Genomic DNA, 16,345 nt, shown 5'->3' with positions numbered 1-16,345 from the left:
GGCCCCTTGGGATTCTTTTATAGTCCATCTCTCTTCTCCTTTATATTGTATCTCTTTAATTCCCCCTCCTTATATCTCATGATCAACATTGGTTCTTCAGTGTGTTTATTATTACCACATTTTTTATTTGACTCGCAGAATCAGGTAGCTATTGTTAAAGCTAAACCCCAACCCCCTTATAGTCATAAAAAATATCAATTATTGGGTTTCTATTTTATTTCCTTTCCTTTTTATTAATGATTAGTTGTCTGTGTTTTTCAACCTCAATGAATGCTCTGAGAATATCAAGTGCCTCCTTTCTTTCCCTAGTCTGGAGCCCCTATTCTAATCTGCACAACAGTTAGTGACACTATAGAAGAGATTTCTAAGTATGCTGCTGGCATTCTCTTCAAGGGTGAACTTGATGCTAATTTCATCTAATTTTTTTATGACAAGAAAACATGGAAGCAGTCTCTCGTAGTGTTCTCCAAGGACTGAAGATAGCAAAGGAACTCGATTGGGTTATTTTGGAAGTTTGGAGTGACTCAATAGGATTGCAAAAACTTTTGTTGGATTTTATACCAACTAATTAGCTTTGGAACGATCTTCCATTTTTTTGATGTATCTCACTTGCTCAAATTGGTCGAATTTTGTTTCATGCCTCCAAAGGAGGTGATATTTTGGTTTAGGATGTTGGCATCTATGATGATGCTTAAAAGATGTGGAAATTTGGTGAAAGGTCCAATTGTAAATACCTCTATTTTTCTTAATGATACTTTCTTACTTCTTATCTAAAGGGGGGGGGGGTGTGGTGGGAGGAATTGGCCAATTGACCAATTGACCAATCTAATTTCATATTTTGAAACTGAAATACGAGGGCATGTACATGAAGAACTCTAACCACCCCCAACCCCTAGGCATTGAAAATTGAGACTGTTTCTAGTTTGGTTGCGTTACATACGTTAGCACCTCCCCATATTTATTTCTCTCCTCCCTCCTATGAAATGACAAATTTGTTACTATTGTGGGAGGAGAGAGAGAGAGAGAGAGAGAGGAGCTAGTCTATGCTATGCAGCCAAACAGAAAACTCGATCCCTTGAAAAATTCACTAGGGAGAGGGTTTTTTGAGCAAAAGGCATAGATGCACCAATGAGGTGTGAGAAAATGACACAACGAAAAGCAATGAAGTCATTTCATGTGAAGAGGAGCCAGCACCTTATATAACCTTTTCTCATATTACTATTATGGGCAAAGTTTCCCTCCGGTACCCGTTTACTAATTGGGGTAAATAAGAGGGTTGAGTTATGAATTATATAATAAGTGGCTTTTTGGAGGAGAGAGTGTGTATGGATCTTTTTTATGAGAGGGCATGCCAAGGAGTCATCATTGCTTTCTAGGTGGAATTTCCACAACATGGACGTTCTTCTTAGCAAGAATTATATCAGTAGGATAATGGCTAGCTAAGAGGATTTGAAAGGTATTATGGCTTTAAGATATTGAAGGTTTAACCAAGGCTTAGCTTTGGACCCCACTTCTCATATTTGGTTTTGGTATGCTACAACACATGGCCGTATGAGTTCATAGCACAAAAATCTTCTACGGGAAGGCAGTAAGCGACAGTGAAGAATCAACAGCTAGAGTGCATGCCGGGCCTTCCTAGCCATTGGACCAAAGGATTTGAGACTAAGTTCATATGGGTTCAGTATACTTTTATCATCAACCAATGGCCCAACATTCAATGTGGGTGGAAGCAATTTGCACAATGGCATTGTGTGGATCTTTTTCCCTACTGTTCTATTTCAAACGTCTTAGTCTCGTAAGTTGACACCTTCTTTTGGTATCCTTCGCCAAAGGTACGTTCACAGTCTCTTCAAACCCCTCTCTCTCTCTCTCTCTCTCTCTCTCTCTCATGAAGATAGAGATGTCAATCCCTATGAAAGAAATTGTGGCAAAATCTTTGTGCTCCATGGATAATATCTTTTCTTTGGAAGCTTCTTCATGATGACTAGTCCTTCACCAGGGTAACTTCATAAGTAGGGGCCTCAATATTAAACACAAAATACATTCTGTCCTTGCCCCATAGTTGGTTCTTTTAGATTCATCAATCTACATGCCTCCATTCAAGACTGGATTTCTGATCTTCTTCCTCTCCCGAAGAATCATAGTTTTGTTATCTAGAATTCTTCTGCCTCTCCACCCCCCTATGGCTCTGAGATGGAATTTGCAGAGCTTTCAAAAATGGTGTAGGTCCTTATTTGGCTGTAGGGACTTAGTGGGGTGGGGATATGTGTGATAACATCCCCCTCGAATTATAAATATGAGGTTGTTTGGTGGCTATGGGGTGGGATTCATGTCTTTCCCACCTCACCATTTTCAAAATCACTTCAAAATTGATAGAATTTTTTGAGGAAAAAATTGTTTAGAAGTATTTGAGAGCAAAAACCAAGTTGAAATAGAAGTTAAGGGCTTGGCTTTATCATATTTTTCTTAGGGTTGATTTGGTCAGGAAGAAAAGGATTTCTCATAATAATAGGAGATATACATATTAGATATAGATAGCCAAGGGGGTAGCGCAGTTGGTGAGCAACGAACTTGATACGAGCCGTAAATTCAGATGTTCTAAATTCGACTCTCACTAGGCATACCTTGGACCACTCACACGGGGTGTTTATTGCTCTTCAATAAAGTTGAATGATTCTCATTCAACCCTGGTATGACCTGGTGGTCCATGCGGTTGTGGGGTCAGTATGGGCAAAAAAAACATATTAGATATAGAGCACTAACCGAGTAATTCCAAGGTGATTCTCATTGTGAATCTACTTCCGCTCATCGAAAATACATTCCACCAAATCAAATAGGTCACTTATTCCATAAAAAACATTTAAAAAAAAAATTGAGTATCCCTAATATGGATTTGAGTTTTGGCTAGGGAAATGTGAACTGTGGATAGTTCATATTTCATTAGCAACAGAGCGAGAAACTACCTTGGTCTCATGATTTCTAGAATGCTAAAAATGTGAAATGGTAAAGAATCTCTCTATATAACAGAACAGGATTAGTCCCTTTATATGCATTGCTGTACAGTAAAGTGGAGGATGAGCACCAAAGAACTAATAAAATAATGCAATATAGTCAAGCAAGGGCATCAACTTCCCACAGGTGGTTGGGTTGAGGTGGAGAATTTAAATTAACAAGTAAAGATTTAATCCTTCAAGAAAATAAATAACTAAAAATATAACAGAACAACTTGCCAAACTACTCTGAGACATTTACTTTAATGAAAGATCCTTTCCCTTGCCATGTTTTTCATTACATTTATCCAATCCTTTCCCCTAATATTAATCGCCGATACCATATATTAAATTATGGACAGGAAGATGAACTGGTCATCTTTATCAACAGCTATATCTTGAACAGTTCATTAGGGAGTAAGAACTAAGCTGTACAATATAAGAACTAAGCTGTACAATATATTATATATATATATATATATTAATAATTAACTAATATAATTAGGTTGAATGCGGTCAAAGCCTACTTCTGGGTTCTGAAGCTGAACTGTTCCTACTATGTAGTAACCAAAATTGTTATCCCTCTAGGGACATCTGAATCGTATCACTTGGTTATTCTCTTCCTTGGAATGAATCCTGCCGAGTTAACTCATATTCTGTGTCCACGGGCACATCGCTTTCATCATTTATGGTAGTTACTTTTGAGCACAGGAAAAAGAAGGAAGATGTGTAAATGCTGACGTGCCAGACACTGCAAAACCATTATAGATATAAAAAGGGGGTTGAGAGAGAGAGAGAGAGAGAGAGAGAGAGAGAGAGTTTATTCGCATTATACCTGTGCCAAATCCAGTAACTTTGACTATTTTCAAGATTCCAGCTAATTGCAGCCATGGAAAGTCCAACAAAACCCATGACAATAAAAGGCCAGCGAAAACGTTTGCGCAATGTCCCAAAGAAATGGCTCAGCCATCCTCGCCATCTGCAAAAGAGAAATTCCTAAACTTTCTCAAGGAAAGGAGTAATATATTATCCATGGGTAACTTCTCCACTGCCCACTTCTAATATATATAAAGATTCCAGGACATAACCACATAAATACCATATTACTTCATTTCATTTCTATTTTTCTTCATTGGAACAAAGTCACAAATACGACATGACAACGACCAAGGGATAATTGAATTGTTTGAGTGATCGGGGTTTCAGTGGGATGCTAGAACCCTGTTTTACCAGACAGATCCAGCCTCAACTGCTAGGGTCAACACTTGAATAAGAGTTACATAAATTGGAAATGTGGACACCAACGCTAAGACAGCACTCACTGTGTCTGGGTCAAAAATTTTCTTGTTCAGGAGGGGAGATACTGGGTTAAGGAATGGATATCTTGAGGAGATGCGACCTGGACTCTATAATCTGGCCTTCTTTTTTTTTTTTTTTTTTTTTTGTGTGTGTTGCTTGGTGGATGTTTGGGGGGGTCCTGTATAGGAGCTGCGACTGGACTTTAATTCTGGCCTTTTTTTCTTGGGTGTGTGTGCTGGTGCTGTGGATTTTTTTTTTTTTTTGGGGGGGGAGATAATGATATACATTTTTCTGCAAATGGTAGCTTGTTTTGGAATTCAAACTTTGGAAGAAATTTAAACTTCTTTGACAGGATTTATAACTATCATTCACATCTTCACAACTATAATAGAGGAATTTCGAGGACGGCTGTTAAAGGGAGTGAACATAAACCCAGCTACCGTAAGTTCCTAGAGATTGTTTTTTTATATCTCTTGAAGTTAAAAGTCATTGCTAGGGTGGGGGCTATGGAAAAAGGTTCTTACTTTTGAACTCTTAAAGAAAGAGGTTTCTGGTTAGCTTGCTTGTAGATGCGTTATCTGCAAATGCGTATTAGTTGTCAATTCGATATTCACAGGTAATAGTTGTTTTTCAAAACCAATTTGGTGTGGCCTGGATGAATCTAATGGATACAAGAAATCCTCACCCCTAATTTTCCAAATGCTAAAGTTGGGGAAAAAGGTTTGACTTTTGGATATGGTTCCTCATGTGATCAATAGGGAATTAAAGCAATAGAAATCAAAGATTATTTGGGGGAAAAAGACTTGGGGAGCTTGTAGTATCTGCTACAACATTGGTTTATGAAAGGTGAATGTGCATGTGCTTGTAGAGTTGACGACTCAACTCTGGGATGGAAAGTGAAGTTTGGTTTGGGAGGAGTAACATGGAATATTTTATGAGTTTCATTTTTTTTTTCCTAAATATCCATCCTAGTCCTCAAATCCTACTCTTTTGGGGGTCGTCAAGTCTAACACAATGTTTCATTGGCAGGTTCCACCAATAGCACCAGTATTTATGTGAAAAAGTCCACTTGCTAACACCAGATCACAAGAACCTCCAATAACTGAGTATTCAAGACCCCCCCCCCTTTTCTGCAATATAATAATTGAGATGGGAACCCTTTAACAATGAGACAACTTTTGTTTTTTGTTAGGAGGGGGGTTGGAGGGGAGGGGATGATTAAACCCTGTCCCACTTTTGGTTGTGTTTTTTTTATTCCTACTCCGATTGAGGATAAAAATTTGAGTAAACTTCAATGGGTACACACCACAATCAGGTCATCTAAATACAAATGATGAATAATCAGTAATCAGAAAGCTATTCAAAGGTCATCTAACTTCAATCAGTGCTCAGAAAGATTCATAAATTTCAAACAAAACCAGCATAATGTCAGGTAAAGGGAACACACCTTTCAGGAATATTTACACAGAATTCTGGTGACCAAGATATTGATCTATATTGAGTAGAGAATTCTATCAGCCATCCAGTGATAAGGCCTAGAGCTCCTATAGATATGACAATAATGATATTGGCAGACCTGCAGAGAGACAAATTACATTTAACAGTTTACCACAATGAATCCAAAAAAGAATATGTAAGACCACATCCATTTACCTGGTTGCACTAGTTTCAGCCATAAGAGCTGTAAGAATTGCCACGCATGTATGGATTGTCCTCTTGGAAACTTCATCAATATCAGCAAGGTACACAAAAGTGCTCACAACAGCCATGAAAGAAAGCCAGAAGTCCATAAACTGAAACCATATTCCAGTTAATATATTTACTAGCAAACTGAAATGAAAGTTACAAGAATAATCAAGCAAGCATTCTGAGAGAGAGAGAGAGAACTTTTAGGGTCAGAGTCAGTTTTTGAGTTTTCCATATTAGTTTGTAAAGGGGTTCAGCATTGGAGACGAATTTTGATTAATGAAAAGCTGCCTTTCCTGCTCTTCTTTTCCATTGGTGAAGATCCTTGTGTTCGATCAAGGCTTGTTGGTGTTTTTTATCTGTCCAACTACCTAGTGTGGGTGTTTCTCCTATTGCTCTTCATTATCTTCTACATTAAAGCAAGGTAGTATTGTTCTGAAAATTTCCTGCACTTCCTACTCTGATTTGGAATTCATATGCAATTGTTTTTTTGACACGAATTTCAATTGACGGAATCCAGCCATTGGATCATCCTCAAATTTTTAGGAGTTGTTCTGAAACCTAAAGGAGGAACTCAACCAGAAATTCCCTCAGATCAGACCTGCAGATCTGGATTTGTTTCAATATTCCTATTCTGCCTGGATTTAGACACCCATGCTGGCCTACACTATAGAAGAAGGAAGAAAGCCAGCCAGCCATCCAGCCTTTAGGCTGATCGAACCAGCCATTGCTGGCCCCAATTTTGTCCTATGCTGGTCCACCTCTGCAATCCATCGAACCAGCAAAGCAGGCCCATATTTTTTCTATAATTTTTTTCCTACTTTGGCCTTCTAGAAGTTCCCCAACAGAGCCATCGATCCAGCCTGCAGCTGCTGTCCAAAAGCTTCTATTTTGTGTCCTGTGATCTCCATAGAAGCTGTCTTTTGTCTTTTGTGTTTGACCAGTCAAACTACAAGTTGGCTGAGTAGAGTTAGTCTTCTAGAAGTCCCTATTATTGCCTCTTTTATTTTCTTAAAAAAGTACAAGTCAATATTCAGTTGTCAAAGTCCACTAGTTTCCATTTTTATGTTAGTTTCCTTTTGGTTACTTTCTATTTTGTAAGGTTGTGTCCTCTCTATAAAAGAGAGATTGTTGCTGAGAATTTTAGAATTAAGGAAGAATTGATGAATTGCAGCCAATGTTGCTTCAACTCCGGAGATAGGATGTCAAACAACTGAGATAGCTATGGGTGAGAGGCCCAAGTTGAAATAGCCATCATCCCACCACATCTATCCCAACTCCATCCTGGTTTCTTATTTTCTTCTTTGTTTCACTGCTGTAAGAGAGTGTTTAAGGGTTTATTGAAGGTAATTTGAGGTCCAGAATATCATCCTACAGAGTAGCTTTTGGTTCAGCAAGGACCAAGAATCAAATTCTCCATTATCAGGGTTTTCCAACCCTAATCGATTTTCCCTGGTTCTCTCAGCCTGCCACCCAGATTCCAAAGCCCTTTTAGGGTTTTGTTCCTGGTCCTGGGGGACATCTTCGACCCTAGTTTGAAGGCCTTAAGAGGCCTGCTGGAGCTGCAGCAGACTATCTCCCAATTGAGCCCTTGAAACCCTAGTTCAGTCAGGGTTTCCTCTAGTGCCTGTTGCTGCCCACAGAAGGACATGTTGCTCACCAGATTTGGAGGATCTACTGACCCGTTCAAGTCATTAAAAGACCAGGTGTGATAGTTCCATAATATCTCTACTTTCAGTCTCTGTGGAATCTTCTTTGGTTCCTTGATCTGTGAACCAAAACTGCTTATTGTGTTGGAGTGTACAACTTATTGGGGTTGTTTACCTAAGTGTAATCCAACCTTACATCACTGCCGTTATCTCGAGTTAATTTTGTCCTCTGAACTCTGAGTTGATTTACTAGTTTAACTAATATGTTATTGCTGAGATTCACGATATACATTCAGAATCAATTGACCTATTTATTCCTATCTTCTGAGTGGTAAAATTACTGTTATACCCCTCTCCTAGTCTAACTAGGTTTGACTCATCTTTAGATCCAGCCCTTGGATCAACCTAAGATTTTCAGCACGTATTCTGCCCATTGCTTGCTGAAATCAATTGTAGTTTGGAGGCCATCTGACCATCTGATTTGTCTCTATTAATATTCTCCCTAAATCTGGATTTTATTCTGGTGTTTTGATTCTGTTTTGGTATCTTTTTTATCATTCAATTACAGTACTACATTAAACCCATTGGTTGTCGTTTTCCCAATGTAAATAAACTTTACATATTCTGTCCAACATGGATAAAGTCGACCAAACAAATATTGAGAAAAAAAAAATGAATGAAGTTTTAGTTTCTTATTCATTAAGGGGAACTTCATCTCCATATAATTGTTCAACCTTTCTTTTGAATTTTTCACCTAAAGATTTACAGAAGCAACCCATTTACCTGTAGAACATGGAAGGAAAGAATACACCATGTGCCGACATCACATGCATGATATAATCCACTTGAAATTCCACTAGAAGTGAAGAGAACCCACTCTGCAAATGCCTACAGAAAACAACAGAAGTCCACAGAGTTTGTGTCATTGTTTATCATGAGTAAAAAAAAAAAAAAAAAAAAACCAAGGAATTAAAAAAAATGGGTTGACAGAAATTATTCGAAGAGAGCTAGAACTAATAGAACTGAGATTCTATTCAGAGTTTCTGCTGAAAAAAAAAAAAGCACAGGTTTAAGGTTGGAATTTGAAGATGCATTCAGGGAATCAGAAAGCAAGAAGTCCCACAAAATTTTCAGTGGCAGATCCTTAATTCTTCATAATTTCCAGCCTTAGAGAGAGTACAACAGTGCATAGAAGTAGGCTTTACCTTTTGACGAAGTGCCCAAAATGCAGGTAGTATGGCTGCTGCATTTGATGCAATAAGAGCAATGGACTGCCATATATGCCCTGTGTTCATTCATGAAAACATGCAATAGCTAAATTATTAGAACTACTTAGATGCATAACCAAGTCGAACAACAGATTGATTACAACCCACTGGATAACCAAGTCGAACAACAGATTGATTACAACCCACTGGAGAGACTGTTCTAAATTAAGATGCTTTTCGAAAAATTATGTGTTATCAATGAGTAAGGCAACTGGTTAGCCCATATTAAGTGGCTTCAACAGATTGGATAAGACCCAGCTTATGATAGATTTCCTGGTCAATGTAGAAACAATTTGGGTTATCAAACTGCTGCCAAGTTGGGCATGGACAAACCAACTCGGGCATTAGTCAGGCACCACCAAGAAGTCGGACACCTAAGAATGACTAGTCACGCTATTAAAGGGTAAATCATTTTGGCCTACTGACATTGTTATTTGTTAAAACTCTATACCTTTATTTATTTTTATGCATTCAGCTCTCAAAACATGGTTGTTACAGTTTACTTTCCTTTTTTTTTTTTTTTTTTTCTTGGTATTCACCACACCAATACAATAAAATTCACTTCCTCCTTTTTATGGTTGTGTTTGTTTAATGTCTCATACCATAAAATTGCATATTTGAGAGCTTTATTGCTGTCAGAATACAGCACCACTACCATAATTAGAAACTATTATCATAGTTTTTGGTAGTTGAATAGCCACCACCAACACATCAATTCAAGAGGTCCAAATAACTAGGCATTGAATCACTGCATCGACAACCTTCGAATCGATCCTTCTCCCAGATATCAGAAAAACAGTAACATTACAAAAAATTAACGATGCATAACAATTACTTTGTGAAAAATGAGTGTATTCATGGTAACAATAATGGGGAAAAATGGAGGTATTTCAACTGAGATGGTTCGGTTGATATAAAATATTATGCAATTTTAAGGCAAAAGGTCAAGGTAAGGCCGTAAGACTGAAAAGGAATTTGGGCAAAGTGCCAGAGAAGAAAGAGATATTTTTAAGGTTTAAAAGGATAGATGAACCTAGATAGTAGATTGGAATGGTAAGGCATGCACCCAAGTATGAGAAGTTGGGAGAAATTTTCATTTTTTTCAGCTGAGTTGACCACACAATCACTTATCATTTTTCTATTTGGGATTGCAGTAATCTTTTAACAATGAGAAATCTATTGCCAAAGATATACAAAGTACCAAAGGAAGTTCTAAGATAGTTTGAATGAAAATTACCTTTATGTGAAACGATTTCAACACCGCAATCAAAGCCTCCATGTCTCCGATCACATAAACAGAAGCTGAGGATTAACAAGAAGTAGTAAATGTTAGCAATAAAGGGTTCTGCAACTACCTCATGCATAGTATAAAACTGAAACTAACTCTGAAGTCCTTATGCAGAATAACACCTAATCATTCAAGAGATCTCAAGAAAAGAAACTGAATATTTAACCTGTAGAAGGTCAATCCACTGGCCTCAACATCAGAGTGGCACCTTCCCTGAGAAGAGCATCCTTGTGGGCAACTCTCAACAGAAATAGACATAGTCGTTTGATGTTCAGAATAACTGCTTCTATGAACTCGATGCTTTAACCCAAAACTCCAAGTCCCTTCTCCAGCGTATAGGATATAAAAATTGGTCTCCACATCACTTGAATCGTACAATTTGAAAAACATGGATCCATTGCTATAGCTCGTCTTGTTTGAATAGTAATAATCCCAGTTATCAAGTGACGGTAATCCGCCAAATCTGGCATATATTTCGTAGTCCATTTTTGCATCTGAATCTAGTTGGATATGTATATTTCCTCCAGCCGCACCACGGGGAATGTCAAGAATAAAATAAGTCCAGGAAAAATCTAATTTTTTCCCAACAGAGATGTTGCTTAAAAGGGGCTCCAGAGGAAAATCAGCAGACTCTAAGGACATCTTTTCATCCATTGGCAAATAATAAGATTCAAAAAGAGCAGATGGATTTTTCCTAAGAACCGTCTGCAGACAACCATTCTCAGCAGGTCAATACATTACTCCTGCAAATGAGTTTCTTCAAGCATCAACGGTAAGAAAAGATATAGAAAAAATAAGCTGGCTATTCGACATGATTTAGAATGAGAAAACAAGAAGAAAAATTGGAAGCAAGTTCTGATAACCCAAGAATTTATATAGGAGTATAAGAAATATGGAGAACAAGTTCAATGAGATGCACAGATTCATAGGAGGAAATATGTGCATATGACTGACAAAAGAGATGGATATCTCTCCATGAAATGGATAGGTTACAGACTCATAGGAGGAAAACTGAAAGAGTACAAATAATTAATTGTTTCATTTCTCAAGCAAGAATAGTCCCATGGGATGCATATTGTCCTTTGGTCGAAACCCAGAAGGCCCACTGACACAGTAGATAAGTGGAGTCAGAAAAGGTAAACTATCCATATTTAATCACAAATGGGGGTGGGGGACAGCAACCAAAAGGCCTTCTAATGCTTCCTAATAATTCTACCTGAACTTCTACCAATTTAAGTGAATAAAAATGAAAGGAACCAAAGAAATAAACTAAGTATCAAGTATATTTCATTTTTTATTTATTAATCAATAGAATATATTCGGTGGGGTGAGGCTTCTTTTATCAATTTAGGCAATCCTTACAATGTATCAAGGAATGGGATTCATGGTCCAATCCTTTTTCTTTCCCGTTTGTATCCCACAGACAGAGAGGTGGTCTATTTGAGCCACTTGCTCCATTCAAACTCAACCTTGTGGATGATTGTCGTTGCCCAGCATGGGCCAAGGAGGAGACAAACCCTGAAGCAGGACTTGAATTAAGATATGATAAAACTAGGACAATTACTGTATGAGGTCTACCCATTACTAGATGCAGCTGCGCATGATAGATTGATGTGAACATCATCAGCTGTCCCATAATAAAACCAGTTGTTGACATGTTGATACTTCTTTTCAGTTCCTTATTCCATAACCCAAGCTCAGAGAAGGAAGAGATAAGAGGACCCTACGGAGAATAGGGTCAGAAATCCATAATAGTCCAACCACATCAATAGAAATAATTCCTGCAGTTATGTTTTTGTCCTCTTTTCTACCTAAGACCTATCTTCTCTACCTTTCAGTGCTTAAAGACACACCACTCATCTTTCCTGATGACTTCACTGTTAAACTCAGCGGATTCGTCATTTCTCTGCTGAGCTTGCTCACCAGGCTTCTGAATCTTGCCCAAGTTGACAGTGGGTTTAGATTTAGATACATCAATTGAGGTTATATATCCATATTGAAAAATTAAGATTGATAAAAAAAACTACTCATGGGAACTCCAAAATGGAAGAAAATAGAAAAATAAAATGTTCATCAATAGTTTCACCTGCAGCATATAGCTTTGCCATGTACAGTTTGGTCCACTCTTTCCCACAGGACATTCAATTGTTTGCCACTCCATAGAATAGCAAACATTACTGCTGATATTCCGTTCTACCATTCTCCCATGCACGGATGACTGACTGATGGGTTGAATAGTAAAGTACCAGCGACCTTCCTTTGGTAAATCAATAACCAAAGGTTTTTTACTTATCTCACTTGAATAATCATGTGATGTTGTCAGTGGAATTGAACCATGCCGAGCATAACACATGAGAATAATATCACTATAATTCTCTGTGCCAATTGCGGAGGATGTTTGATTGAATTTGACACCTGTAGCCATAATTGTCAACTGCACTGCTGTCCCTAGTAACTCCAAAGAGTATATCTTTGGCTCACCGTTTCCGTGGCATTTATCTTCATAAGAATTTCTGCAATCAATGACTTCTTTTACTGTCTTGTTGTACACATCAGAAACTGAAATATTTTTTGGACCCCCATAGACATCAGATCTTGCACAAGAAAGTGGATCAACTGTCAGGTTGCAATATGGGCCAAACATTGTCATGGTTGTGCATCCTTCAACACTTATGTTGGCACTGTAGGAGTATGATGAGCCACGAGAAATCTGCATTATTGCCACAGAAGTAGCAGTCAATAGATTATGTGTATTTCACTATAAGCCAGAGATAGAATCAGGATAACATGGATCTAAGGCAGACATCCCTGAAATCATGGCTTCAAACATCCATTAGAGACTGAAGGAAGGTCAATGAATTGACAAGGGAAATTCTAAATAAGGTTTTCGCCCATCCATGGTTTCTAGGAGCAACCTTTTGCTTCTAATGAAGCAAAAGCCTTTGTCGATACACATCAGCCAAGAGCGGCAGGGGGAAGGGAGAACAGAAAAGCATGTGACAGACATGAAGTGGCAAAGATGTCTGCAGGAAAAAAAAAACTCAGAATCCTTAATTTCCCTTGCTTGTCAACGTGAAACATTGATTGTAACCAACTCTCTCCTTTTCTCTTGTAACAATTTGGTAACTTGTTCTGGTAACATGCCTCCTGAGTTCAATTACCCTTACACCCTTGGGGCCAGACCACCGTTTCTATGGTTCTCATAGGATCCGGCGCCGACCTGACTTGCATGTGTGGGAGCATATATGTGCATCCGGGGGATGAGTCGGCCAAAGGTCTGGACACCCTCATTAGCAAAAAAACAAAAAAACAAAAAGTATTCCAAAAAATACTCTTGCTACTTTTGTCTTACAATATATGACTCTGACCTCAACTGAAGAATGAAGTTCTGCTGACACCAAGGTTCCAAATTTCGGTTTCGATCAAGATTTCGACCCTGATTGAAACTGAAATATATTGTCGAAATCTAAGTAATGGGATTGAAATTTGGCCTATTTTGCAGGCAAACTTGAAATGGTCATTTCAGTGGCCAAATGATGCAAATTTTCCCTGAAACTTCTTGCAGTACTATTTAAACATGTTAAATTGGAATAAGAAAAAAACCCAAAATGGTGGTTTGGCTTCAGACCCAAGGTTGAGTACGATGTAGCATATTTTATCATTTCCCTTATATAGCCTAGTCTACACATAATTTAGTTCTATGACACACACAATTCAATAGAAAAAAAAATTGAAATATGCAATAGGAATTACGAACCATAAAACTGGAAAGCATTACCCATTTTCGTCTATTATGAGTGAATTTCGACCATTTTGATCAAAACTTTGTAAACCAGTCAAGTTTCTGGTGGTTTAAGATAAAGATTAAAACTTCGATATTAGACTGAAATTTTCGAGCTATTGGTTGACAAATCTTTTATCTAATGGTTATTTATTGCTGGTATTGTGGTGACAATAAAATAATCAAATCAAATGAGGGAAGATTTTACAGAACAATTAATGCAGAAGGGATTCATAAGCTTATTTTAATGATACTTACCATTTTCGATTGCGTTCTAGTAGGTCCATTGCCATTGAACAGGCCAAAATACCAGACTCCTGGAGATATCTGCAAGTAAACATTCTCAGTTGGATATTCTTCCCAGTCATCAACCAGATTCTAAGGATGATATGGAAATGGAAATACACAATAAAGGGGTGGGGGAACTAAGAAAATAAATTCTCTCATTGAACGCCAACTCTCCAAGGCATGGTTTCAAGTATCAGTATCGGATTGGTCGGATCGGTATCGGCTGAGACCGATCCCGATACCTGACCGATCCTGAGATGGGTATCGGTATCGTCCTGGGTATCGGATACTGATCCGGATCAGCTGATCCGACCTGATCTGTTTTTTTTTTAACCAGCAAATTCTTCCTACATTCTTTATCAATCTGTCACAGAAACTATTACAACTCAGTGAGAAGAAGATCCTAGAAAAATTGTAATTTGCCCCAAGGAGAGATTCTTCTCAGAATACTTTCCCCCAATGACCGGCGGAAAATTAATAACCACAGACAAGGAATTAACTCATGATTCCAGCACAATCCACGACTTTGAGGAATTCCGGCAAATCAGAGAGAAACGGGAGTTGTGGACTTCCGCGTATAGCCATTTGTCTCTCTCTCTGTCCCTCTCTCTGTGACATAATTTGATTATATCAGTTTTCTGAGAAAAAATGAAGGTTATCGCTACCTACTTGCTCTCTGTTCTGGGCGGAAACACCAGCCCTTCTGCCGACGATTTGAAGAACATTCTTGGATCAGTTGGGGCTGATGCTGATGATGATAAAATTGAGCTACTGCTATCTGAAGTTAAGGGTAAAGATATTACAGAGCTGATTGCATCTAGAAGGGAGAAGCTTGCTTCAGTGCCTTCTGGTGGTGGTGCAGCCATTGCTGTGGCTGCAAGTGCTGGCGGCAGTGGGGGTGGTGCAGCACCTGCTGCGGATAAGCCAAAGAAAGAAGAGAAAGTGGAAGAGAAAGAGGAGTCAGATGATGACATGGGCTTTAGTCTTTTCGACTGAGGGATTCTGATGTCGGTCTTTGTGTAGGAAGCCAATTGCTTCCCATTTTATAGCACTTGGGATGAATTTTTGGTCAGTGGAGGGTTATTTTATCAGATGTTTAGAGGGTTTTTTGTTCTTCCTATGTATCTTTTGACTCTGGCAAATTGAAGTTTTTCCCATATCGCCTTGATTCGACAAGGATTCTCAGGATGATCCTCTCCGTCTGGGGTTGAATGCTTACACATTCTCTCATCGGAGACAAGACCCACTCGGTGCTGGTGACGGATCTTTTCAGATTCCTTCTCCATAGCCAACAGCTGCACTTGAGAGAACTAAGAACCGAAAGGAGAAGACGCACGAAAAAAAAAAGAAGAAGAAGAAAAAAAAAATGATCCTAGCAGATCCGGTGACCAATCCGGAAAAACTGTACTATTTCCGATCCTTACCGATACCGATCCATATCGTATCGGTTTCGTCTGTGACCGATACCGATCACGATACCGAGTTTTAAAACCCTGCTCCAAGGTCAGGTGATGAGATCAAGAAACAATTGCCAAACAAGGGGTCAGCGCATTGAACAATATTTTTAATTATGCATAAGGTTTGGACCATAGTATTGCAAATTTCGTGGGCTTTATGCTTGTATCCTATCTATTCCAATTCAGTTCTTTATTGATAAAACACACAATTCATCAAAAGGCAGCTGAACTAAGCAGCATCACGGAGAATCTTGCCAGTCATTATTATTGAGAGGTCCTGTAGGTTTGAACCAAGACCATTGGAAGGAGGCTCATAATAGGGAAGCTTAAGGTAAATAGGTTCATAATAGGGAATTACATAATCAGAACAGAATGTGCAATGTTGGTTTAAAAACAATAAAATATTGATATATAGATTATATTTATTTTTAGATTCATTAAATATTAGTGCAATCACATAAGATGGGTCAGTCTCCTCTACGGGGTTAATGTGAAACAGCACATGAGGTGCATTATCTTTTCATTAGGGTGCAAAGGTATATGTTCAACTTTCCTCGAGTTTTTGGTGTTGCAAAAGTTTAAGGTGGGTGTTGCAAGGGATAAAGGTGAGGTTAACTACCCTACCTCAACGCCTACACC

The 16,345-nt window shown here is 38.4% G+C and overlaps 2 protein-coding genes across 2 annotated transcripts in view; one reads left to right on the top strand and one right to left on the bottom strand.

The window, feature by feature from the left end:
- Nucleotides 1-3,214: 3,214 nt before the first annotated feature.
- Nucleotides 3,215-16,345, bottom strand: part of LOC122058456 — an 18,137-nt gene continuing 5,006 nt past the window's right edge. The window contains exons 5-14 of the mRNA XM_042621148.1: nucleotides 14,220-14,288; nucleotides 12,267-12,890; nucleotides 10,347-10,885; nucleotides 10,130-10,194; nucleotides 8,830-8,909; nucleotides 8,408-8,512; nucleotides 5,943-6,082; nucleotides 5,737-5,865; nucleotides 3,826-3,969; nucleotides 3,215-3,741 (exon numbers count right to left, since the gene is read on the bottom strand). Of these exons, the coding sequence (XP_042477082.1) occupies nucleotides 3,603-3,741; nucleotides 3,826-3,969; nucleotides 5,737-5,865; nucleotides 5,943-6,082; nucleotides 8,408-8,512; nucleotides 8,830-8,909; nucleotides 10,130-10,194; nucleotides 10,347-10,885; nucleotides 12,267-12,890; nucleotides 14,220-14,288 (2,034 nt within the window). The 3' untranslated portion in view covers nucleotides 3,215-3,602. The remainder of the gene's footprint in view (nucleotides 3,742-3,825; nucleotides 3,970-5,736; nucleotides 5,866-5,942; nucleotides 6,083-8,407; nucleotides 8,513-8,829; nucleotides 8,910-10,129; nucleotides 10,195-10,346; nucleotides 10,886-12,266; nucleotides 12,891-14,219; nucleotides 14,289-16,345) is intronic.
- On the top strand, nucleotides 14,894-15,408 carry LOC122058457 (60S acidic ribosomal protein P2-like). Its single transcript, XM_042621149.1, has one exon. The coding sequence runs from the start codon at nucleotides 14,898-14,900 to the stop codon at nucleotides 15,243-15,245; it is 348 nt and encodes a 115-aa protein (XP_042477083.1). The 5' UTR covers nucleotides 14,894-14,897; the 3' UTR covers nucleotides 15,246-15,408.

The sequence above is a fragment of the Macadamia integrifolia genome, chromosome 12 (genome assembly GCF_013358625.1).
Source record: "Macadamia integrifolia cultivar HAES 741 chromosome 12, SCU_Mint_v3, whole genome shotgun sequence".
Taxonomy (NCBI): domain Eukaryota; kingdom Viridiplantae; phylum Streptophyta; class Magnoliopsida; order Proteales; family Proteaceae; genus Macadamia; species Macadamia integrifolia.
The sequence above is the reverse complement of the archived record's forward strand: the minus strand, read 5'-3'. Positions and strand labels throughout refer to the sequence as shown.

What these genes read in the sequence shown, in the direction of transcription:
- LOC122058457 (XM_042621149.1), top strand. Translation starts at nt 14,898, where the DNA reads ATGAAGGTTATCGCTACCTACTTGCTCTCTGTTCTGGGCGGAAACACC.